Source organism: Anastrepha ludens, chromosome 2, assembly GCF_028408465.1.
Source record: "Anastrepha ludens isolate Willacy chromosome 2, idAnaLude1.1, whole genome shotgun sequence".
In the NCBI taxonomy this organism is placed as follows: domain Eukaryota; kingdom Metazoa; phylum Arthropoda; class Insecta; order Diptera; family Tephritidae; genus Anastrepha; species Anastrepha ludens.
Window position 1 is genome coordinate 161,073,793 of NC_071498.1, and position 27,159 is coordinate 161,100,951.

Below are 27,159 nucleotides of genomic sequence, written 5' to 3' on the forward strand. Positions count from 1 at the left end.
CTTTTTCGTTGTCTACTACTATCATTTTTGGTACGCCGAATGCAAAAATTATCTGTCTCAGAGGTTCCCTAATATCTTCCGAAGCTCTGCTTTTTATTACTCTAGCTTGGGCATATTTGGAAAATTTGTCGACTGCAGTAAGAACTAGTTTTTTCTCTGTGTTATAAATGTCAATATGCACTATTTCACCTGGATATTTCGGAATGGGAGTTTCAAGCAGCTGTGGCTTATTTGGATGCCGGTCATATTTATTCTCCTTGCAAATTTTGCATTGTCTGACTAGAATTTCTATTTTAGCACTCATTTTTGGAAAGTAAAATTTTTGTAATAGTTGGATTTTATTTTCCTGTGCATTCCTATGGGCGCGTCTGTGTTCTTCTAGCATTTCTATTTCCTGTCTGGCTTCGTCTGTAAGGTCCTCGACTTTGGTTTGGGTAAAACGTATTCTGAATTTAGAAAAATGAAGGGGGTATAATCGTTGGATTCTTCCCATGATTGGCTCTGAGGTAAAAAGTCCGTTTATTACTGAGGGATTTAAATAACGTTTAAGAATTGAAATTAGATTTTGTTCATCGTAATCTTGTTGATTAAAAATGTGTCTATGGTATGTGGGGAAGGGTATTTTGAATTGGTAACTATTTTCGTCGCCATTTAGGAGCCAAATTTGGTTCTTGAAAGCATTTATAGGTCCTTCTACTGCTGGGATAAGATTGTGCGCCGAACTTTCGTCACTATGTTGCGTTCCTGTCAATGAATTGATTTGAGATACTTGTGGCGGTCTTGAGAGTGCGTCGGCCACAATATTGGTTTTTCCTGGTTTATAGATTAGCTCGTAGTCATACTCTTCTAATCTATCCTTCCACCTTTTCATCTTACTGTTGTGGTTTCTGTTGCTTAGGGCGAAAGTCAGTGGCTGATGGTCCGTAACGATTTTAATCTTCGCGGAACCGTAAAGGTAGTTTCTCAAGGAATTCAGCGCCCACACTATCGCTAGCATTTCTCTTTCGTTTGCTGCGTAATGCTCTTCGGCTTTAGAAAGAGTTCTAGAGATGAAAGTTATTGGCTTGTCGTTTTGCGATAGTACGGATCCAATTGCGTAATTGGAGGCATCTGTTGTTAGCACAAATTCTTTAGAGTAGTCGGGGTATGCAAGCATTATGTCTTTACCAATGAGTGATCGTTTAAGTTTCTCGAAGGAATCTAAGGCGTCTTTGTTCAAGGTTACCATGACTTTCTTTGATTGATTCTTGGACACTCGTCCGCCTTCCCCCCTTAAGAGGACTGTAAGGGGTTTCGCGAGCTTCGCGTAGTCTTTGATGAAGCGGCGATAATACCCTGAAAGTCCTAAAAAGGATCGGAGTTCTTTTAGAGTTTTAGGTATTGGAAACTTTGCTATTGCGTCGGTTTTTTGTGGATTTGTTTTGAGGCCTTTTTCGGATATTATAAATCCTAAAAATTCCACTTCTGTTATTTGCCTAACTATGCCCCTATTTTCTTCGTTTTGGAGATTTGCACCCGGAGGGATTTGACCTAGAACCGGTGGTCTTATCAGATTGCTTGGATTACTCATCTTCGCAATTGGACACGATTATTTACGCCTTATAATTTAAATAACGGAAATGTCAAAATTAACTTGTATTTAGGTTTTGTCTTGATCCAGAATTGGATTTCTTTATCTTATTCCTAACTTTCAAATTATTTTTATTACACTTTATTTTTGTCGATTAAATATTTTCTATAGTTCTTGGTTTGAACCTTACAAATTAGAACACGCTTTTCGTACCTATGCGAAAAATTAGTTAAAATATATTGGAATACACAATGGATCACTTCTTATTTAATATCTCTAGTTATTAATTTTATTATTTTGTAAATTTAAAAAGGTTTAATTTCACTTAATGTATTTAGTTAAATACGCTGACTTACAGTAGGAGTAGCATTGAACTACTCTTCCCTCGCTGGCTGCACGGATAAATTCCTTTTTGGTCGGCTAGACCTACTGCGGCTCCTGCTGCAACACTTCGATGCGAGGTGGTCTCCGGACGGACACTAGAGAGCCTGAGTCTTCTGGGAATCCTGTATGACCAGTCGGAAAATAGGATTGGTGCCGTTGGGAAGTCAACTTTAATTTCTTCCTTTCACAGACACTTTTAAACACTTTACACTTTTTCACGACTGGTCCCTGCTCGGGCGCCAGTTTTTAATTCGAAAGTCGAATTTTGTTTTTTAAAAAAGGTCGGAGCTAATGCACCGCTTTATTGGACTCCAGATTAAGACTAAAAGTTTACTTTCACAATTCAATTAATTATAATAAGTTTTACAATATTAATGCAAGTATTGCATTTTTTATTCTTTGGAAAGAATTGCCCAATTAGTGCCTGCAGGTCATTGTTCTGTTATTTGCATTTCCGGCACGCTTTAGAAATAAATTGCTTACCTAATGTCTACGACTTGTTTGTGTTATCAAATTAACAATTAAGTAAAAGTAGCAAAAGCAAAGGAAAAGGAGAAAATAAATGTAGCGCGTGTTAACTTATATAAACCCGCAACTTTTCATCAGTCAGCTGAAGGCCTCCGTTGCTTGCGCTGCGTTATCTTTTTGTTTATTTAAGAATTCTATTGTTATTTTAAAAAATAAAAAATAAAACTAAAATAAAGTAAAATTTAAACTTTTTTTCTACTTGCTCATCCAGTAGTGTTCGGGTTCGAAACACATCGTGGACATAAAACGCCAAATGAGAGAAATAACTTTATAAATCTCACTTGTCAATCATTTTTCAAGAGGCAGACTTAGTTCATAGTTTTCTAATTAGTGGCATGGGTCATATAAGCGGCGGGAGTTTCTTCCAGCATTTTTATCGTTTACCGTTTTATGCTTGGTTTAAAGGTGGCCATTGGTATACTATCCTGTGCTGGTAGGATGAGGATGCTCATACCTTGTCACGGTATCCACTTTGAGTGATATCGTATTCGACCATCATATTTAATATCGGCGCTATTCAGTAAGCAATTGGCTGTTATCTACGCCAGAGTCTTACGCTTTTGGAGTCATCTGTATGCACCTTGATCAAAAAGAACAACCGCCAGGTGACGCTTTAAGTCAATTGATTTGAGTTCTGCTTCTGTTAGATTGCCACATCTGTGACTAATATTCCTACCAACGTTTTATCGCCATTACTGGACATTTGTAAAAGTTTCGCAGTCTTGGGTGAATCTTCCTCTGCACTTGTTCTCGATTTTTTACACTTTTAAAAATGGATTTGAATTTGCTGTAACGAGTTCGTATTAAATTGAAAATGTTTCAAAAACCTTAGAATTATTTTTACGAGTGGCATGAATGCTCGTGAAGCACGTAGTGACCGGCCGTCGATATCGAAAACTGATGAAAACATCAAAAAAGTGAAAGAATAATGGATTAATAACCGTAAATTAATCATCAGTGAGTTGACAGAGAATTTGAACGTAGATTATGGAACAGTTCAGGACATTAATGATTTCGGCTTGCGCCGTGTTGCTCTAAACTTGGATCAAAGGACCTACATTTCATGCAAAAGAGGAACCGCGTTGATATTGCCAAAGACTTGATTTCTAAAGCTGAATCTGGCATCCAATCACAACATTCGTCAATCGCATCATTACTGGAAGCAAAATGTGGATTTATGAAAACGAAACGCAATTCAAAACCCGAAAAAACACGTCGTTTCAGTCAAAAAAGAGAGCGATGTTCAGGGCTTTTATGGATTACACCGGTATTGTACACAACGAATTTTTGCCAGAAGGTCAGAAAGTTAATGAGGAGTATTATTTGGGCGTTATGAAATGTTTACGCGAAACAATTCGCAATTCGTCAAAAAAGAGAGGATTGTGGGGAAAATAACTCGTGGATTTTGCACTATGATAACGCACCGTCGTACATTGCCATTAACATACGTGATTTTTTTACCAAGAACCAGGTGAATACCATCCAACAGCCATCGAATTTACCTAATTTGGCTCCCTGCGATTTTGGTCTGTTTGATCGAGTCAAAAACTACAACAGGGAACGCGTTACAGCATAGGTTACGTAAGGTTTTTGTGGCAGTCGGTTGAGAGTAGCCAACTCACTTAGGCCATGCGGGTCCGTTGTGGTGGCACTGTGTAACACGGGAACCTTACTGTTTACCTTTCATGAAACCAGTTAGACTCTCTTATAAAGCGTAAGATAGGTTTTATCCCAACACCGTAGTTAGTTCCGTAAAATAATCGAAATGGTATTTTCCTAACAACCTTGCTTTACTCCTGGCTAAGGCTGGACAATTACAGAGGAAGTGTTCTACTGTTTCTTCCTCTTTCTCGTTCCAACAACTTATGCAGTATTTATGCGAAAATATTCCAGCCTAGAAGAGTGCCTACCTATCAGTCAATGATCGGTGACACAAGCCTCGACCTTGGAGAGCCATGAGGCTAGCAATTTCCTTGAATATCTGTATGTTCCGGAAGACGGCGTAACAGCCGATAGGAAGTAATGGTAAAATCGAAGGTGGCTCGGATGGATATACCGAAAATAGAGTTTCAGAAATGCTTTGAGAGCTCTATCAAACACCGGTATAAGTGCGTTGCAGTTGATGTGGAGTAGTTTGAAGATAATAATATCTATTTTGAGGAATACTATAAACTTGTATTTTGAATTTTCTGAATATATTCCGAGAACTTTTTTATCAAGTTGATTTTTTATCTTTGAGGTTAATTCGCTGAAAAAGGCCTGTTTTTAAGATTTTTTTGTTACTTTACAGAGCTTTAGTTTGATTAGTCAATTTCCATATAATAATGCGGCATTTGAGGCATATTTTTCTAGATATTCATTGGCAAATGTAGAAAACAGCGCGTGAAGTGAATCTCCGGAGACGACTCGAAAAAAGTTGTTCTGCTGTGTTCATCAGAATCGAATGTTTCTCGAGGTATCTCTGGGAGGATAAGTAGTCGGGTTCAAAATCGTGTTAAATTTTTTCCTGCTGCTGCAGTAATTTGCTGAAAGTCGTTTCCAGTAGTTTATATTATGGAGGCATCTAAATTCTCAAGAACCAAATGTTACTTTCCCATATTACAGAACTTTTTAAATTTTTTTGCACGTATTTTAAAATTTTTGCGCACAATTGTGAAGGATATGAGAATGGAACACTTCATATTCAACGAATAACATAGTATTCTACTTCAATACCAAAAACAATCTTTTTTCTTACAAAAAAATATTGTCTTTTAAAATTCCCGAAAAATATTGTCTTCATAGGTGCGCGGTGCGCCTGCCATTGCTATTGTGGGCTGTCTATCGTTGGCTGTGGAAATATTGCCCGAAGAGTTCGATTCGAAAAAGTCGCTGCGTCAGGAGATCGAAGGCAAACTGAATTATCTCGTCTCGGCGCGACCAACGGCTGTGAATATGAAAATCGCCGCCGATGAGCTGATCGCTTTGGCCAACGAACTGACAAAAGATGAAGCGATTTCTGTGCAGCAAATGAAGCAAAGGTAGCGCTGATTTCAATACTTCTCATACATTTTAATAATGAATTTCATTTTTAATACCTAGATTTTTGGCTGCCACTGAAGCGATGCTGCAGAAAGACATTGCCGATAATAAAGCGATTGGTACAAATGGCGCGGCTGCCATACTGGAGGTATGCGGCAAAGATTCTGCTGTGCGTGTGCTAACACATTGCAATACTGGCTCCTTGGCGACAGCTGGTTATGGCACGGCATTGGGCGTGGTGCGGAAGTTGCACGAACTTAAGAAATTGGGTGAGTCAATTTAAATGGCGTGCACTTTTTGTTCACTTGAAGGGAAATAAGAATCGTTCGAATGTTTAATGGTTTCAAGCAAACATAAAGTAGATTGGAATTTCATAGGGAAATGATGTGGAATATGGATCTCCCATGCAAACTCATTAAATAAAACACGCAAGTGCAGCACAAAATATAAAAAAATTACAGCTTCAAGTACAAACTTAAATTTTTACAAGAGATATACACATTTTAAAGGAAGCAAGCGTGTAAGTGGGTAGCAATACTCGTAATGGGCAGCCTAAAAGGTTTGTTAGATCCAAAAAAAGTACTCAAGTACGAGTGTCGTTTGAAAAGTCCATGTAAAAATAAATTGTTTTGGGGTAAACCTTTTTTATTTTTCGACATAGTCTCCTTTTAGGTTTATACACTTCGTCCAACGCTGTTCTAGTTTGTTAATACCTTCCGAATAATGCGATTGTCCAAGTCTGAAGAGTAGCCAATCGTGCGATCACCTGCACGTTTGAATAAAATCTCATCCCCACACCCGTTTCTTCAAAAAGAAGAATAAAAAGTAGTCTGAGGGATCCGATAGAGCCAAGTCTGGAGAATAAGGGAGGTGTGAAACGAGTTTGAACCCTATTTCCATTAATTTTACAGCGTGAGCTGGTTGTCGTGATAGAAAAGGAAAATCACTCGACTTCCTCGATTCAAGCGCATGACAAACACGAAGAAGTAGACCGATAGCTGAAACTTAGTGGATGTTCTGTCAAGAGATGCTTCTAAGTAAACATAACCTCGATACACACCAGTACTGCCAGCTCTCTCTCTTTGCATGGACTTTTCAAACAACTCTTGTACTTCATCTGAAGTCTATTACAATGGAAACTACGCATCGTTCTTGCAGAAGGTTGCCAATCTTTTCGCTGATTTCTTCATTTCTAACTTCGTTTTGCTGTCTGAGACTCCCTTGAAGATTTTACACTTGCTGCTACTTGTCCGATTAATTTTGGATCGCTTTCTTTATCGGTTGATAATGTGCTGGATGGTATTCTGCACATTAAGTCGATTACGCAAACCGATGTTACAGTCTATCATTCTTCCTTTGGAAAAATTGTTCCGCCTTTGTCGTTCCACTCTTATTATTTTTTTACAAATCCTCGGAAAGAGGTGAGATTATTAATGCTCAGCTACCTTAATTACCCCTGTTTCGAAAAATTTCAAAAAAGGTAATAAGAAAAGGTAAAACAAAAAAGGTATTTCCAAATCGTTGTAAAAGTAAAAGGCCAGCGCTTCTATTAAGGAGTATTCTGTCAAAACTCGACAAACGAAGAATGCAGGCTCTCAGAAGCAATCATACTTATCCTGCACAGGAATACCAACATCACACTGGACCCGTGGCTATATGACCGCCATATGCGAAAACCCGTACAAAATTTTTTGCAGGAGCCCTGTAGGTTTGCTCTGCGAAACACGGGCGCTTCAGACTTTTTCGGGGAGCAATTGTTAGAGCAATTGACTATTTGAATACAAATTCAATCAAGCGTTTAACCTTTAACAACCAGCGTTGCCTCATAATTGAGGGGTTCACAGTCACTAATCTTGCTGTTTTTTCTGAGTTTTGCTTGTTTGCCTTTGATGATCATCTGCAAGTTGACACTATCTATACCGAATTTTCTAAGGCATTTAATAAAGTTAGTGATTCATTCTTGGTGGCCAAACTAGCTAGTCTGGGGTTTTATTCAATTTCATGTAGTTGTTGTCGATAATATTTCCTCATATTCTTTTGTAGCTTCGTCTGCTGTTCCTCAGTGTAGTATTTGGGGTGCATTACTCTTTATTACTTTTATTAATGACATTTGTGAATGCTTTACATATTCAAATTATTTTTTTTTATGCAGACGACCTAAAAATTTATTCTACCATTCGTAGGCCATCCGAATCGATTAAGCTTCAAACTAATATTGACAAAGTTACTGCGTGGTTCCAAAAAATTTGTCAAAAACTTAATATAAGTAAATGTTTCCATGTTTCTGTCTAAAAATTTTGTTCCCCTTTAGCAGCGCTCGTCTCTCTAATTTCAATGCTGTGCTAGCTTTCATTTACCTCTGATTTTAGTGATCTGCATACCTTGAAGCTCTTGTATATAGTACGTTCCTAGTTCGATCCAAACTTGAAGATGCGGTCTTTGTTTGGAGACCTAATTTTGATTATCATGCCAGGTGAAGTCCAAAATAAAGAAGACTGGGTTAAAATAGAAACGACAGGAGCTTTGTTCTGATAACTTCGAGTTTATTATTTGCAGTTTATTACATTTATTCAAAATAGTCCCCTCGGGCCTCGATACACTGTTTTGCGCGATCTAAAAGCTTTGCGAAAGAGTGTTTCAGGTCATTGACCGGAATACGAAATGTTCTCCAGGATGTCGGTACAAGCCTTTTGGATGGCCTCTACGCACGCAAAACGTCCGGCCAAATGCAATTTTCCGAATAGGTAGAAGTCACAGGGAGCCATATCAGGCGAATACGGTGAGTGATTAATAGTTAAAATGCGATTTCTAGTCAAAAAATCAGTCATAAAAGCGGATCGATGAGATGGTGCACAATCATGCAATAAGCGCCAGCTTCCTCCTTCGCGGTATTCAGGACGAATTTGATGAATGCGATACAACAAACGCTTCAAGAAAAAAAGATAGAAAATTGCATTGACGATTGTGAATAATTCCCTTGGAATCGTAAAAACAAAGGAGCATCGATTTGGGGTTTCGGTGGTGGCTCATCTAGGGCCTTCCATTCGGCACTTTGACGCTTAGCTTTAGGTTCATCTTGGAAAAAACACGTTTCATCACCAGTTACAATGTTGTAAAGGAAGTTCTCGTCTTTTCTCGCCTTTTTAATGAGGTCTTTCGAAGGTTGAATTCTGAGCAATTTTTGGTCCTCAGTTAACTTGTGCGGAATGAAACGTGCACAGACCTTTCGTAGGCCCAAATGATCAGTTAAAATGCGATAAATCGATGTTTTGGAGATATTTAAGCCCGAATCCATGAATTTCAACGATGATTTTGGTTCATTTTTAATAAATTTACAAAGAATTTCAATGGGGTTTTCGGTGATTACTGATTTTGGGCGGCCCATATGTTAATTGTCATTTATGTCCTCAAAACCATCTCCGAGACGTGTCAACCACTTATGAACACTAGTACGAGTTAGACAATCATCGCCATAAACTTTTTTCATAAATTCAAATGTTTCGGTAAACGTTTTACCGATTTTTTAAAACAAAAGTTGATATTAGCTCTTTGTTCGATGCTCAGTTTTGTACCGATGACATAAGCATACTGACACTTTAGTCGCAATAACTTCGCTTCCACTGAACCGAATGTCTCCAAGCTTTCACTGGAAGTCAGCTAGGGATGTAACTTCCAACGCAATAACTCATTAAAAAGATGGCGCCATCACAATTCACAGAGAGAACGTCGATTCGAATCTCGGTGAAACACCAAAATTAAGAAAAACATTTTTCAACAATAGCGGTCGCCCCTCGGCAGGCAATGGCAAACCTCCGAAAGTATTTCTGCCTTGACAAAGCTGCTCATAAAAATATCTGCCGTTCGGAGTCGGCTTGAAACTGTAGGTCCCTCCATTTGTGGAACAACATCAAGACGCACACCACAAATAGGAGGAGCAGCTCGGCAAAATACCCAAAAAGGGTGTTGCCCATAGTCGACGGACCCTTTGACTCTTTGGGCCCATTCCAATCGACGAGGCTTGTCCGCAGGTTACAGTCCTTGCGTCAATTGAATCTTATACGGGAATAAATGCAAATAAATGCGAATAATTCGTTGTAAAGTGGTCCGAGCAATGCCCAACTGCTGAGAACGGCGATTTTGGGTTGCACTTGGCGACGTCTCAACACTGGCCCGTACAAGAGCAATATTCTCATCCGATCGCCTTGGTCGGTTTTGATTTGGCCTCTTTGGATTAGAAAGAGCATCACCAGTCGAAAACCTTTCGTACAAACGTTTAATGGTGTTCTTAGAAGGCGCTCTTTTCACATTATTAAATTTTGTATACGCACGTTGAGTTTTCACAATTGACTTCTTTTGTTGAATGTAAATTTCAACAATTTGGGAGCGCTCGCGTGGCGTGTACTGTTCCATGGTAAAAATCTGTTGGACTGACGCTTCCAACTCGGTGTGTCATTAAGCGATCTGACGTTTCTGTCAAAAGATACAAGGTTGCCAGATGGGTCCGTCGAATATTGGCAACCCTGTATAGTCACGCGGGATCTATCAAAAAACCCTACTGGAAAAAGTACCTCCAATCTGATCACTTTACATATACCATAAATACAACTCCTTCTACTTCCCGCATTCAATCGAATGCCTAAATAATTCAATACTAATTTACATTCATCGCTGCGAAATATTTAAATATTTATTAATTTATTTATGCCACCGCATCTCCCACGACTTTGATCAACATAGCTTGTAACACCCCTTTGGTTTATCTCTCTCTCTCTTCCCGCCGCTCTAGAGCACGTCTACTGCACGGAGACACGTCCATACAATCAAGGCGCGCGCCTAACCGCCTACGAGCTGGTGCACGATAAACTTCCTGCCACACTAGTCTTGGACAGCATGGTGGCGGCGTTGATGCGTGCCAAAAATATTGCGGCTGTCGTTGTTGGCGCTGATCGGGTGAGTACAAGCGTTGCAACGTTGCAAGCAAATATAGCCTCGAATGGCTCGAATGTGTGGGCGTTTGCGATGCTAATTACACATTAAATGTAATTTTTTGCATCACTCATGTGACAGGTGGCTGCCAATGGTGATACGGCCAACAAAATTGGTACCTATCAAATTGCTGTTGTGGCCAAGCATCACGGTGTGCCTTTCTTCGTTGCTGCGCCGCTGACATCGATTGATTTGCAAATTCCAAGTGGCGATCACATTATCATTGAGAAGCGGCCCGATCGCGAGATGACTCATGTGGGCGAGCACAGAATAGCGGCACCAGGTAAATAAATTCAAACAAATGCAAAATGCAACATTCAGAATTAATTGCAAATATCTCGTCATTGCAGGCATCAACTGTTGGAATCCAGCCTTCGATGTCACCCCAGCTGCGCTTATTTCGGGCATTATAACGGAACAGGGCGTTTTCAGTCCACAGAAGCTGAAGGATGAGATTAGCGCCTTAGACAATCTGTGAATTTATGTTAAAAAACAAAATTAAATGAAATTAATATGGCCTTTGTTGAGTGAAGGTGCCTGCTTGTTAAGCTTCCGTAATATGCGTACATAATTTTTTTTATTCTTGATTCTTTCTTATTATAACCATTTTGTAAATGCTTGGCGATTGTCAATGAATTTCTTAGCTTTAAGTGTGATATTTGTGATGTACAAACACAAAGACCGGCTAATTGTTGCTCCACATCAATAAAAGAACAAAAACAAAAACAAAACAGGATAATTTAAATTATTTCAATTTATGTTTCAGTTTGCAGGAATGGAGCTTAAGAAGGCGGGTGGAGTTAATAAAAGTAAAGTTTTTGAAAAATAAATTAAATACCAGGTATGGAAATTATATACCGGAAGTTAAGTTAGCGCAGACAGCACCGCGGGGTTCGAAAACATGTCGATGGTTTTCGAGAAAAGTGACATATTTCAAAAATACAAAATACTGAGGTGGGTCAGTTTTCTAGATAATTGACACACCAATTCGATCACCTGACAAAACGACACTAACGCCATCTCTCAGAATTGCTTCAAGATTCGATTATGACGCTTTTCCAGATAAAAATATATAAACTCTGTAGTTGATTTTTGCTTTTAACGGCAAAACTCCGAATTTGAGTTAATTTTGAGTTGTGTTGCTTTTCTCGAAAACCATCGATGTGTCGAAAGTGGTTGAATAATGCATGCTTGGAACTAAGCTGCCCAAAAAGCAGAACTGATGCTGATCAGTAGGAGCAAGCAGAAAGAAAAGCTGTCAATATCAGTTGGTGGCCATGATATAGAATCGCAGAAGTCCATAAATATCTTGGCGTGTACACTAATTCAATACTAACGTTCGGGAGTATCTTACAGCTGTCAGTGTAAAGGCGAGAAAGGTAAACAACGTGCTTATTGGTATGCCACCGAGCATAGGAGGACCACAGGGCGCCAGGACAAAATTCTTTCCAAAGAGACGGACTCTATAATGCTGTTATGCTTCGTCATTCTGGGCTGGAGAAAACAAGTGCCATTTTAAAGAAGTACTACAGGTTAGTAGAACAAGAATAGGGCGGTGAAAGACGATACAATCTGCGTCATAGCTAGCAAAATGCCTATAAACATTCGGGCAAATGAACAGGAGAGGTTGTACTGTTCGCAAGGTCCCAAGCCGACAGAAAAACTCAAAACGGAATATTCTACCACGATAGCTGAATGACAATCAAAATGGGACCAGTCACCAAAAGGCCGGGGGATGCATAGGTTGATCCCACGGATAAACGAGTGGATCTGTCGAAAACACGGAGACGTTGATTTTTACCTGACGCAGCTTTTAAGCGGACACGGATGCTGCTTTCTAAAAATATCTGCATTGGCTTCATACCCAAAACGCTTGGACGAAGAGTAGAAGCCCAAACATGTGGACTTTTATTGCAGCAGGTTCGGTAAGGTACGCGACGTCCTAGCAAATAAAATTGGTGTGTTTCTAACGCTCCATAATCTAGTCCCACAAATGCTTGGGTCGGAAGAAAAGTGGAGTTATCGTGGAACTTTGAGAGGATTTGAAAGAATGATGCTAAACGAACGCAGCTGCAAGAACTTCTGCCGTATTGATAAAATGCAGCAAAACGAAGAGCAGACGACTGTAACTGACTATTGAGGCTATTGCTTACGACGGTCTTCACACGTAATTACCAAGTCGGTATCCCTATAGGATGAAACGTCGGACTAGAGGTGTTTTTAGTGGCTTTAAAGTCGCACACTGACTAAGGCTTTCGATTGCTTTTACCCTTCGTAATAAAAAATAAAAAATGTGTCTACAAAGAAGGGGGCATTCTTTTAGTGTCAGTCAATAGCAGAAAAAGTGAGTTCTGTGGTACACCTATTTATTTTTGGTGTGTTGATGAGTTACTATCGGGTGATGGTACGGTTCGAGACCCAATGTGGGCATGAAATACCAAATGATAGAAAAAGTTTTTTCTAATAGTGGTCACCCCTCGGCAGGCTATATCAAACTTCTGAATGCATTTCTGCCATGCAAAAGCTCTCCATAAAAATCCATCTGCCAAAACTTTTAGACTAATATTTTGATTATCTAGCGGTAGGTTTATCCCCTACCCTGTCAGAAAGCAAAATAGATTAACGAAACCAACGAAAGACTGAGTCTTTTCGAGGCCCGATGCTCCCAAGAGGAGTGAACAAGGAAAAAAAGTTTTTTTTGTTATTATAAAAAAGGATTTTTAAGCAAACTAGCTTTTCTTTTATTCATGCTCACATACTACATACAAAAACAACAATTACACTTTAAAATTAGTTTCCATTTCTTAGAAAACAGGCGATCCCGCACCTTCTGTGCTCTTGCCCTGCTCTATCCAGGCGTAGATTTACGATTTTAGGTATACAATTTTTTAATGAGTTGGAAGACCTCAGGACTGGAAATCAGGGATCTAAAGTTTTTGAAACATGCACATTGGCATAAGGACAGATAAGAACAAGTTCCCTATGCGACATTACAATGGGGTGTCAGCCTGAATGTGTCCCACAACAGTTTCAATCTAACCTATAATATGTAGAAGTTTTATTTCAGAAAATATAACAAAAATTAAATCGTTCTTCTGTTAGTTTGTAGTTTGCTTCTGCGCAATAATCCGCTAACATTGCAATGTTCCACTTCAGAGCAAGTTTAGTTTTTTCATACTTGCGATGTCCTGATGGAATCGCTCTCCGTGCTCGCCGCTGAAATCCCCACAATTGTCCGGACAAAAGGCTAAATGTGAATGCAAAAAGTTAATTTTTAAGGACATGTTGCTGCTCAGTTCTTGATATGGTGAGAACATATTTTCGACAAGTTCAGCATAATTGTCACTCCACTTATTTCCCAAGATTTTTTTTGCGGCAAGGCGAATATTGTCCCAGACTTTTGTTTTATTTACCTACTAATTGAGTACCAACGAATACACCTCCCTTGATATTAGCTTCACTTTACCTTGAAAATTTCTGGCGTATGTATTGAAAAGCAGCTCCATCTTTGTCTATTGTTTTAACGAAATTCTTCATCAGCCCCAGTTTTATATGCAACGCTGGAAGTAACACTTTGGTTGGATCAATTAATAGGTACGACTTTCAAATATCTGCAGATTTGCCATTGGTGATCATCATATTTAATCTGCAGCAGTAGGGTTTTCATAATTTCATAAGACTCTTTCATATGGACTGTGTGCCTAATAGGTAGGTTGGTTAAATGGCACGAGTAGCACGGGTACACTATAAGTAGCCGCAGGGTGCCGTTTTGATGCCATAATGCAAACCACTACCTGTAAAAAATTTCAAAAACTTATAGGAAGAAAAAGCATCTACATCCATCCAGTGCTGTTGATGTAGTGGAGAAGAGAGGCTATCCCCGAAAGGCACACTGAGCAACCTCAGCGTCTAGCCACCACACCCGGACAAAAAAAGTGTTCAACAGTCTTTATCTCTACAGGATCCCCACAGCTTCTATGTTCTCCGTATGACTTCCGAACACCCAGTGCCCGGTGAACTTCGCTATGTGTTTGGAAATTGAATGCCGTGGGATCCCCAGCACTTTAAGCGTCCTGCTTCTGTTGTGTTGAGGTCAAGTGATTTTGAGATGGCACGCGATAAGATAGAGCTCTATCTGCCTTCAACTTTTTAAGAAAGAAATTGTACAGTTTCCCTCTAACAACGGTCAAGGGGAGACCGATGTCTGAGATACAACTGAAACCGGTTCTGTCGACCCTTTCCTGGCAAGCTCATTGGCAATTTCGTTTCCCTCTGTGTTCTAGGACATAGGAACATCCCTGGAACCCAGATAACAGAAATATTTCCCGCCCGTTCGAGATGTTTGATCTTCTCCTTACAGGAGTCAACCAGAAGAGAAAGAGAGAGAGAAACCAGAAATATGGCGAAGACAGGGCCTTGTTCGCAGCTTGACTATATTTAAATCTCTCTCCCAATAGCGATCCAAAGGCATTTTGCATGCCTGCAGGATCGCGAAGGCCTCTTCTTGAAAAACAACTACAGGCAACCCTGCATCTTTTGACAGAGACGTCAGATCGTTTAATGACATACTGCGTTGGAAGCGTCAGTCCAAGCAGATTTTTACCATGGAACAGTACACACCACGCGAGCGCTCCCAAATTTTGGAAATTTACATTCAACAAAAGAAGCCAATTGTGAAAACTCAACGTGTGTATAAAAAATTAAATAATGTGAAAAGTGCGCCTTCTAAGAACACCATTAAACGTTTGTACGAAAGGTTTTCGACTGGTGATGCTCTTTCTAATCCAAAGAGGCCAAATCAAAACCGACAAAGGTGATCGGATGAGAATATTGCTCTGTACGGGCCAGTGTTGAGACATCGCCAAAGACATCATAAAATCGCCGTTCTCAGAGTTGGGCATTGCTCGGACCACTTTACAAAGAATTATTCGCATTTATTCCCACATAAGATTCAATTGACGCAAAGATTGTTGCCTGCGGATAAGCCTTGTCGATTGGAATGGGCCCAAAGAGTCATCGAAATCCGTCGGGTCCGTCGAATATGGGCAACCCTGTATTAGTTTTCGGCAGTTTAAAAGAGATTGAAATATTGGAAGAAAAATTGCCATTCGTTCTGTTTATATGAAATGTTAAGGGCTCCCATTAAACCACTGATATCTTTGCAGAAAACTAAACTTTTAACCATTTCAGAATATTGTGTCAACTCCTTTGTCTAGTGAGAAAAAACGTTATATTTACATAATTTTTTTTTAAGTTTTCATTGTGGCAATCTAGAGCATAGAAGTTCTGCTTTGTTTTTTGGCAAATCTAAGTTATGAAGTCATTTAACTCAGCTAGCGTTATCCTATGTGGCTGTGTTAATGTACTTCTTCTTCTTGATTGGCGTGATAACCGTTTACGCGACTTTGGCCGTGGTAGGATGGTACCATATATAGAAGTCCCCGCAAGTGGAAGAGTCGCTGATCGCCATTCACTTGGGTGTAGCCAGGACGATTCTTCTGCGTATGATCCAAGCAGCTCACAACTTCCGTGCTTCGCCTAGGTATCCTCTGGTTAGCTTCCGAATATAAATTTGAAAGCGAGCTAATGTGAGAAGACGAAGCAACCCAGGATATCTGGTTGTGCGCTGGGTTTGGGACCCGCCACGTACAACGATGGATTTATGACCGAAATTTCGGCCTTAAATTGTTTATAAAAAAAAAATATTTATCGGTGAGGAAAAATCTTCGACTAGTTACTAAAAAATATATTTAAGAAGCTCGTGTTAAAATTTGTAAAAATGTTAATCACCGACTTTAAAAACTCCATTTTGAGAAAAAAAACGCGTTTATATAGGGTTTTTCAGTAAGAGCGCTTCAACTTTTGAACTTTTTTGAATAAAACACAAACGGTTTGACTTTTTTAACTAATTTTTTCTTTTATTATCGAGTTTGAACATATACATTTAAGTATGAAATTCGATTTCTTTTGCATGACCACCGCGTGCACGTTTTACGAAGTCCAATCGTTGAACCCAATTTTCGACCACTCTTTTGCATAAATCGGCCGAAATTCCAGCAATTTCGCATTTAATATTGACCTCACAAATCATCGCCGGCTTGTTACTGTAGACCAATGACTTCACATAACCCCAGAACGGGACGGCTTGTTAAATGGACCGTAAAATGGCCGTAATGCTCTTAAAGTAGCAGCAACAGAACGATTATTTTCATAAAAAATTTGCACGATTTGCAATCACTGCTCAAGTGTGTAGCGTTCCATGATGAAATGTATACTAATGAAGTTTACAAATGACAAGCGAAAAATAAAAAATATTGCGTCGTTCGCCCTCCCTATCGGGAAAAAGTTGAAGCGCACCTATTGAAAATAACCCTATACTTAGTTTGAAAAGCTCTGAGTCTAAGTCTGAAACGCCTTTTCAAATTTGCGTGTAACTTCGAAAATATTCATCGGAACGAAATAAAATTGTCTGTGTGTATTCTTAAATTTATGTACATTGAGAAATAAAATTAAAAAAAATCGATTTTTCGAAAATTCTAACTGTGTATAAACTCGCTGAGTTGACGCGAGGCCCATATTTCTAGGATGAGAAGTGAATTACTAAAACAAATTATCCGAATGTTTCAAAAACTCCGATTCCTACCGAGAAACCCGCACTTGATTTGCTTAGTAAATTTTTTGAAGCTATCACACATGGCCCTTGAGGGGTTTTTATTCCTCTTAGGAACCACGGAAAATGTATATGTATATCACACATATTAACTAATTAACTCAAGCCTTATTGTAAACGTGTTTTTTTCAATTTCGGTCATACATACATTTCCACTGTCAATAAATGCTTTTCAGAATGACCCACATAAATTTGAACAAAGAATTAAATATCAGCTTTCGAAACACCTTTAAGGCTGATGTCATTCAACTTCCGCAGCAGTTTGTTTTCGTCAGTGGTTGAGTTCACTTTTCTCCATACAAATAAACAATGGCGAATTTTAATTTTTGTTCACATTTCATAGCAACAGTCGCATTTGTGCTCCTTCTGCACTGCACTGCTGTTTCCCAAGGTAGCTACTTAGTAAAAATCAATCATACTAAATTTCTGTTAAATAGATTACTTACAAACTCCTTCAAGGGCTCGGTGGGAAATCTCAAAATATGCTGGTACGACTTAGCTCCAATAATCCAATTAGAAATCCGCGCGAAGGACGTGTGGAAGTGAGCTTCGATCGCGGCGCAAGATGGGGCACAATCTGTAGTTCGGAATGGAGTTTTCGTGAGGGCAACGTTGTTTGCAGGCAACTGGGACTCGGCTATGCTGCCATGGTTAATCAAACTACCACTTTCGGTGATAGCCGCACCTACCCGTGGGCCATAATCGGCACGCTGTGCCGTGGTAATGAGACACGCCTGAAGGAATGTTTACGTGAGGCCACCTACCCCAGAACATGCACGGCAGCAAATCGCAATGTGGCGGTGGTGCGTTGTGTGCCACAGATTGCCGATTTGACTTTGGGCTTACGCGATATAGAGACTTCGGCGCGTCTCGATCTGGCGCCAATGACCCGACTCACGTGTGCGATGGAGGAGAATTGTGTGTCTGCCGATGCGTATGTCATACGACGAACACAGCCGAACGCGGTGCGTAATTTGATGCGTTTCACCACCAAAGCGGAAAATGTGGGCAATGCAGATTTTAGTCCTTACGCGAACTACAGGGACTGGGAGTGGCATCAGTGCCATCAACACTATCACAGCATGAATGTGTTCGCCACCTTTGACGTATACGATTTGCGTTACAGGAAGGTGGCGCAAGGGCATAAGGCCTCTTTCTGTTTGATGGATACGAGTTGTGTGCCGGGCGTTAGGCCGAAATATACCTGCGGCAACGAAACACAAGGCAAATGAGAAGAGGCTGCTATTTCTTTGTAGTTTGCTTTTTAATCTTTTTAAGTTTTCTTGATTTTATAGGCATTTCGATTGGTTGCGCCGACTTGTATACGGCCAATTTGGATTGCCAATGGGTCGATGTGACGAACTTACCCACGAATCAATTATATATTCTTCGGGTTGCCATTAATCCAGAGTATAAAATTGGCGAACGATCCTTTGAGAATAATGGCGCTGAATGCATTTTACATTATACGGGCAAAGTAAGTTCGACAAAGATTACGAATTGTCGTCGCACTCCATTGTGGTTTAATGTTTGATGTCTTATAAGTAGTTAATTTGCGACATACATTCGAGATGAATTCAATAAAATCGATTAGAGCGCTGCTTTATTTTATTTCAATAAACTCAGGCGAAAGTCAAAATAACTTAGTCATGGCCACTTGGCCATGGAATATATGTGGAGCCAGCTAATTTGGCACAGCACAGGGTAGGTAGGTGAAATGGTTGAACTGCCGGTCTGGCACTCTTCAAGTAGCACTAAAGCGCTGTTTTGATACTATTATGAGACCTCCAACAGACAGACATCTACAGCCAGCCAGATCTGTTGATATAATGGAGGAGATTGATTGGATTTAGGTTGGCGCACTGCCCCAGGCTGTCGAAGAAAGGAGCTCCCAGTGTCCTTAGTCCTCTAGCTGCCCAACTCGGACATTTACAGAGAAAGTGCCCAACAGTCGCCTTCTCTGAAAGGTCCGCACAGCTTCTGCAATGTGTGTTAAATGCTAATCCTAGCTTTTCCGCGTATGTGCCGACCATATAGTGACCGGTAACCACAGCTACGAGTTTGGAAATTGAATGGCGAGGAGTCCAAAGGACATTCTGAGTACTTCGTATATCGTATTGGAGCCAAAGGGTTTTCGAAATAGCACATGAAGAGATTTGATCTTCTCTTTACAGGAGTTTACTAATTTCGTTCTGCACCATGGCGTCGTCAGAGCCTTAATCGCGGCTTGACTATTGGAGAAAATGTTAATATCTTTTTCCGCTCCCGCGTTCCCTAAGCATTTTGTATGTCTGCGGGATCGCAAAGACTTCTGCTTGAAAAATACCAGCAGTGTTCGGCAGTTTAAAAGAGATAGATAACTTGGCTGATTTAGAGAAAACCCCTGCTCCGACTCTCGATTCCATCTTGGAACCGTCAGCAAAGACAGAGGTGCAGACTTTCCCCTCGATCCAATCCTGCCCACGTGGAAAGATTGCCTTGGCACTACACTTAAACTCTAGATCCGGAAGAGATCTGTTCGAAGTTCGGAGAAATACGGTGTTAACTGCCCGAAAATGCTAGGGTAGAGTTTTGATTTTTTCTACATCATTTGTACAAAAGAAGTCAAGTCTTTTGAAAGTCCGTGCAAAAGTGAAAACTACTTAATTGTTTGGGGTAAACCTTTTTTAATTTTCGACATAGTCTTCTTTCAGGCTTTTACACTTCGTCTAATGCTGTTTGTTGATCCCTTTCGATTAAAAGGATTTTCCCAAGTCTGAGCCATTCGAGCCTGCAATCACCGCCTCGATCGAATAAAATATTTTTCCCACCAGCCTTTCTTCACATTGGGAAGCAAATAGTAGTCCGAGCGCTCCGAGGGAGCCTAGCCTGGAGAACACGGGGGTGTGAAACGAGTTGGAATCCGATTTCCACTGATTTTGCGACCACAACTGCTGAGGCGTGTGCTGCTGTGATGGAAAAGGAAAATCCCTCGACTTTCTCAAACGAATGCCAAACACAAAGAAATAAACCGCTCTGGCTGCGACTTGGTGTGTGTTCTTCCAAGAGATGTTACTAACTAAACATAACCACGATGCGCAACAGTATACCCTTACCTCGCTGTACCTGTATAGTGAGGTATAGGTCTACTCGTGCTCATCGTGGTTATACGGCATTTCGCTCTTTAGACGGCATTTCGGTATAACGGCCTTTTTCAATTATGCCACTTTTTCGATTTACGGCCTAAATTGTTTCATTACGACCAATAACTTGGTAAGACTGAGAACCTCTTTTAAGCGGGGAACTGATGCAGGTAGTAAGCGAACGAATTCTTGGTGAGGAGCCTGAACCTTCTTTATCCAGGCAGGTAATAATTCAAAAAACGTTGACAGGTATGGATGTGGTGCCATATCTCTGACTTTGCGCGGACTTTTCAAAACGCCCTCGTAATGCCTGTCTCAACCGCTAACTCGTCAGTATCTAAGTTTACTAATATCCACTTGGCATCCGTCGCAGCTGAGTGGGTTTGGGTGTGACTACCATTTGGTTGAACCCATTTTAAATGATAGAAACAGTGAATTTTTCGTTAGCGATAATATCTCGCCAAGCTTTCTATGAGAAAAAGCTGCTCCAAAAACGAAAAATAGTGGGTGTTTCCATTTCTAGGACCACATAAAGGCAGGCATCGCAAATTGGAGGAGCAGCTCGGCCTAACACCTAATGTAGAATGTACGCGCCAATACTAAAGGTTGGTTAAGTTTCAAGGGCCGGTGTTGATTTTGAATAAAAAACAATTTTTTAAAGAAAGTATTGTCATTTCTCTTTATTATGATAATATTGGAATAGCTCAATTACGTATGAAACAAACTATCGGCTAAATGGCCGCCGGGGCCACGGCGGCACACCACCATCCGATGGTCCAAATCTTCGATGATGCTGAGGCATAATTGAGGTTAATGTGCCGAATTATCTCATCCTTTAGCTCTTGAATTGTTGCTGTCTTATCGACGTACATCTTTTCTTTGAAATAACCTCAAAGAAAGAAGTCCAACGGTGTCAAATCACATGATCTTGTCGGCCAATTGGCATCGCCGCGACGTGAGATTATTCGGCCATCAAATTTTTCGCGCCAAAGAGCCATTGTTTCGTTGGCTGTGTGACTAGTGGCACCGTCCTGTTGAAACCACATATCGTCCACATCCATATCTTTCAATTCGGGCCATAAAAAGTTCGTTATCATCTCACGATAGCGAACACTATTCACAGTAACTGCCTGACCGGGCTCATTTTGGAAAAAATACGGCCCAATGATGCCGCCGGCTCATAAACCGCACCAAACAGTTCTTGCTTCTACTTATTGTAATTTTAATAATTTTTGTTTTTTAAATATGACCCATTTTCCTACAAAATCCAGAAATACTGAACCTACTAAGTTTCAAATTTGTGAAAAAAATTCAATAATTTTATAATAAAAAAATTAAAGATTTTAAACAAAATTATTGAAAAATTTCAAACATTTGTACAATTTTTTTTTTTAATTTCATAAAAATTTCAAACTTTTCAAACAGATTTTTTAGAAAATTTTCGAGTATGGAGTTTTGTAGTCCTCTCATGAGTATATGGCTAATTTTTCTAGAAAACCATATACAGTAGGTTCTGTTTTTATGCGGCTTTTTTTTATGCGGTTTTGAAATAGTGCGGGTTTTTTTTTAATTACAAAATGCATGTCGACCTATCGGGAATTGTACATATAAACGAGATTCTAAACCAGCTAAGCAAAAACTCATCACAGATTACATCAGAAATGCTAACCCTACAAGTATGGAACCGCCTGCATAACTATCTAGATCAGACGTGTACATTTCCTAAAGTGACGAAAGTGATTTTACGCCAAATCCTAAACGAACGCGCAACATGTGGGTATTGTCTGATTCTATTTCTGACGATGTAATATAAATTTATTTTTTGATTCTGACGTTTCTTAAATAAAGATATAATTTTCAAAAATACAATTTTTTGTTTATGCGATTTTATTTAATTATTTCAGATTTATGCGGTTTTAGCATTTGAAACGTATCTATAGTTTTACTATAGAACTAGTAGCTTTTTTTATGCTGTTTTTTTTTATGCTGTTTTTTTTTATGCTGTTTCTTGCGGAACGTATCTACCGCATAAAAACAGAACCTACTGTAAATCGAGGTTTTAAATATTGTGCTAATTCAAAAAAAAAAATCAATAAATTTTTAATCAAAATTTCAAAGTTTTTATTGGAAAATTCCACACTTATTAAATTTTTTTAAAATATTACAAAAATTTCAAACCTTTTAATCAGAATTTTTAGAAAAATTTCAAGCGTGAATTTTGGTAAAATAAAGTGCAACTATGAAGCGCCTCAAATATCCTGTTGACAAGTTTTTTATTTAAAAAAGGTACCCAATATCTCGAGCATTCGGTACTATGGAGAAAATGCACAACACCGTTGCAACAAAAAAAAAAATCAGTAGTACACTGGTGTGATATTATTTGGTCCCATATCCATTCGTGTCGCTTTAGTAGTTAGATTCGACTGTAGTAGTGGCCATTTTTTGGCAGAGGAAGATGAATCCGTCGTGATTTGTATATTGAAGTTATGTCATCTACTAAATGAACTCTCCAACTTTCACCCTAGTATAGATGCTGATAAATGCGCAAAATTTGTTCCTTTAAAGTGTGGTTGATATCTCAGCAGTCATCGTGGCTAGCATTCCTTTCTGCTACTGAACAATTTTAATCGCCTGCAAAGGTTTACGTTCTACACCATTTTTGTCTGTAGGGGATATATGTAGAATATTTCTAGCAATTTCTTATTTCAACTTGTGGATGAGTTTATTGAACTCTGCGCAGTATCAAAGCACTAACTTTTCAGTTATTGTTCGCCCCCATTTAACCGGCATAAGTGCCGTAAACCGCTTGACGTGGGGATGCTTTCTGTTTTGGCGCTGAACCATGAAAGATAAGAGTTTGTTAAGGGTTGAGATTTTAAACTATTGAGCCACCGAAAGGCTTTATCAATCGAGGGAGGATGGCATGGATTTCTTAGTGTCGAAAAGTGAGTCTGATATATCAACAGTACTGGAATAAGAGTTAAAATCGGCGTAAGCATCGAAGTGTTGTCCACCTTTTTTTCTTGTTCACTCCACTCGGGAATATAGGACCTCGACAAGATTCAGTCTTGCGTTGGTTTCGTTAATCTATTTTTGATTTGTTACAGTGTAGGTGATTAGCCTGCCGCTACCAGTCCCAAGTAGTGGGAATGCCCAGCTGTCGTTGCATAGGAACAACGCCTTTTTACTGTTTGGAGCGCCATCTGTGTGTCACATTTTTCTGGCAGAAGGATCGCACAGATGGTTGAGGACTTCGATAAATTTGGAGTGTCTGCGCTATTACCACCCGATTGCCCGCTTCCTCTTGCTGGCGCCACTGATGCAATGTGTAACTGTTTGTTTTTTGCTTGTTTTAGCAGCCCCAATGTAAATAATGCGTTGAATATTGTGTGGGAGTAAGGATGGAAAAGATAAGGTTTTGGGGTTGAGGAATGAGATTTTTTTCCCACACACAACTTACAATTTGGCTTGCATGGTTTAAAAAAAAAAAAGACTGCCTAAAGTGCCTTGAAACTCAACCTGAGGAACCTGAAGGTTAAGTTCAGATAGAAGCAATGGGCTTTTCGATTCTATGAATGCAGATTAAAATGCAGCTTTTAGTGAATGAATGAAAAATAAATAAAACATCCAATATGTATGTATGTATATTAATCGCATATTTCTTTAATTTTTCATTATTTATTTCATACTAAATTCTTCGCACGCCTTACAATCTTGCTTGCCATAATAAATTTGCAACTTTCTTTTTTTGTATTTTTTTTTATTTTTACTTTATATTACTGATAGTTTTTTAAGCTACTCAGCTTTTTATTATCTTAAAATATTTATGTGTGTATGTCTGCTCTTATTTCTGATGCATGGATTTTTATATTATTTTATTGTTTTTTTTTCTTTTTCTCTATATTGATTCAATATATTTACGTTAGTATGTAAGTATTTAGTTTGTATGTCTGTATTTTTCAAGACCGCTTTATGACGTTTTTTCTTGCTTTTATTTATTTTGTTTTTGTTTTTTTGTGTGTCTATTTCTATGCATTTATATTTACCAAATGTACTTAAGTTCTGCGCGAACATTTCTATGCCATTATTTTTGTGTCTTTTTTTATTAAAATGTACTTGTACGTACATATGTATGCATGTATGTTCTTCCATGAGCTTATTTTTAGCCACTAAATGTTTATGTATTGAAGCAAGTTCGAATATTTATTGATACTGTCAATGGTGGCAGATAAGTATGTATGTATGTATGTATGTATGTATGGAATTATTTGATTTTTTGTTTTTTGGTCTTATTCTAAATTTGTTTTACTATTTTCAGCAACACGTTTTTAACTGATATATAAAATTAAATGCTTATTTGTTGTTGTTTAATTTTATAGTTATATGGATGCGCATTTGTACAAAAATGTCTGCTTTATTTTTTATTGAAAAAAGATATACTGAGAAGCTGTTCGAAATTTTCGCTAAAATTTGTAGATATTTAAAATAAATAATAATAATAAAATCAAAAATAATAAATTTACATCATATGCGCAACTTTTTAATTAATAGCATCCATCTTACTTTGAATTGCTACCTTCGGCTAATGCAGAATACGAGTACATGTACGAGTGAGTATCGCTGCCATCAACATGTTGAAGCGAGATTTCTTGTCAGCAGCAAACAACATAGCAACACAGCAATGTCACCAGCGACATGAAACATGTACTGCTGCCAGAAGCATGTTGAAGAGAGATTTGTTCTCACCAACATACAAAACAGCAATACAGTAGGTTCTGTTTTTATGCGGTAGATACGTTCCGCAAGAAACAGCATAAAAAAAACAGCATAAAAAAAGCTACTAGTTCTATAGTAAAACTATAGATACGTTTCAAATGCTAAAACCGCATAAATCTGAAATAATGTAATAAAATCGCATAAAAAAGGGCACTAGTCCCATATTATAACTATAGATACGTTCCATAGACCGCATGAATCTGAAATAATTAAATAAAATCGCATAAACAAAATATTGTATTTTTGAAAATTATATCTTTATTTAAGAAACGTCAGAATCGAAAAATAAATTTAAGTCAAAAATAGAATCAGACAATACCCACATGTTGCGCGTTCGTTTAGGATTTGGCGTAAAATCACTTTCGTCACTTTAGGAAATGTACACGTCTGATCTAGATAGTTATGCAGGCGGTTCCATACTTGTAGGGTTAGCATTTCTGATGTAATCTGTGATGAGTTTTTGCTTAGCTGGTTTAAAATCTTGTTTATATGTACAATTCCCGATAGATCGACATGCATTTTGTAATTTAAAAAAAAAAAACCGCACTATTTCAAAACCGCATAAAAAAAAGCCGCATAAAAACAGAACCTACTGTACTATAATGTTGCTAAAAGTTGATATAAAACATGTATGCACTACTGCTAGGAATATGTTGAAGAGAGAGTTCAGCAACATATCAAACAGGAATACTGCAATGCTACATATATACTAGAAAAATGTAATTTGTATAATGAAATTAGTCGTTTTCTTTGAATGATAAAAATTAATATGATAAATTAATTTTCCTATCAGAAAATGCTATAAATTTTGCGATTGGCCCCTAATGTCAGTTCTGTTTTTACATTTGTGTAGTACACATGCGAAATACACGTTAATAAACAATGTTACGCTACACTGCTCCAGAACGCGGAATATTGGTGACTATTTATTTGACCAATAATCGGTCGGTGACTTTGGCACAACGTGAATTTCGTTGCAGATTTCCTCGCCGTCCAACGCCTACGGGTGAGACACTGCGACGTTTAGCCGCTCGCCTCGAAGAGACTGGCACAACACGAGATGCTGCCAGGCGTGGCAGATCCCGGGGTAGCCGTTCTGCATAGAATATTGCTGCTGTAGCCAAGGATGTCATGGAAGCGCCTTCGACATCGACCAGACGACGTGCCACGCAAATGGGTATCAGTCGACGGTCCTTACAGCGAATTTTGGTACAAGATTTGAAGATGTTTCCGTACAAAGTCCAGGCGGTGCATCAGCTGTTAGCTGCTGACCGTCAATCGCGTCTAACATACGCTCAAGCCATCCTTAATCACCACCAAGAGGAAGATGATTTTTCATCAAAAATAATCATGAGTGATGAGGCCCATTTCCATCTTAGCGGGTATGTAAATAAGCAAAATTTACGCTTCTGGGGCACTGAAAATCCGCGTCTTTTTGTGGGGCTTTTTGAAGTCACGGGTTTATGTCAACAAGCCTCAGACTCTTGCAGCTCTTAAAGACAATATCCGTCAAGAATGTGAGGACCTATCGCCGGAAGTTTTGGCCAAAGTGATGGAAAATGCCATTAAAAGGGTTCAAATGGCAATCAACTGTGGCGGCGCCCATTTAAATGACATCATATTCTCGACTTGATGTAAAAAAAACTAAAAGACCAAATAAAAATAATCGACAAGAAGAACCAAAGTTTTTCATTTTTTTTTAAATTACAGCCAAAAAACATCGCAAGGTTACTATTGCGCCACCTTGTACCAGCAACAGACCACTGCTACTCTAAGTAGACGAAGAATCAGCATTCTAGGTAGGCAATTCTTTAACGAACTGAAAGACCTCCTCAGTACAGTGGAAATCAGAGATCTTCCAAAGACTTTTATTAATTTGCCATAATGCTTTAAGTAGAGATCGAGACAAGTACACCATGCAGCATCACAGCGGGCTATGGGCCTGAGTGTACGCTACACCGGATAATCTTGTGTTCAACGAAGAGCGCTACAACGACATGTTAACCACTTTCTGTTGGCAGTACATTCAAAATCGACCGTCACATCCGTGAACGTACAACTCGTCTTAGAAAAACTCAAGTTTTACGCTTTTAACGAACTGT

At 39.0% G+C, this 27,159-nt stretch overlaps 2 protein-coding genes across 6 annotated transcripts in view; both read left to right on the top strand.

The window, feature by feature from the left end:
- Positions 1–11,219, top strand: part of LOC128855711 (methylthioribose-1-phosphate isomerase) — a 47,394-nt gene extending 36,175 nt beyond the window's left edge. For all 5 annotated transcript variants that reach the window (XM_054090847.1, XM_054090850.1, XM_054090848.1 and 2 more), the window contains exons 3-7: positions 5,267–5,502; positions 5,564–5,772; positions 10,290–10,453; positions 10,571–10,772; positions 10,840–11,219. In XM_054090847.1, coding sequence (XP_053946822.1) covers positions 5,267–5,502; positions 5,564–5,772; positions 10,290–10,453; positions 10,571–10,772; positions 10,840–10,967 — 939 coding nt within the window. In that variant the 3' untranslated portion in view covers positions 10,968–11,219. The remainder of the gene's footprint in view (positions 1–5,266; positions 5,503–5,563; positions 5,773–10,289; positions 10,454–10,570; positions 10,773–10,839) is intronic.
- Positions 11,220–17,441: 6,222 nt separating this feature from the next.
- LOC128860255 (lysyl oxidase homolog 2A) lies at positions 17,442–18,754 on the top strand. Its single transcript, XM_054097653.1, has 3 exons — positions 17,442–17,550; positions 17,619–18,383; positions 18,455–18,754. Exons 1-3 carry the CDS (start codon positions 17,469–17,471, stop codon positions 18,691–18,693), a joined length of 1,086 nt encoding a protein of 361 aa, XP_053953628.1. The 5' UTR covers positions 17,442–17,468; the 3' UTR covers positions 18,694–18,754.
- Positions 18,755–27,159: the final 8,405 nt, after the last annotated feature.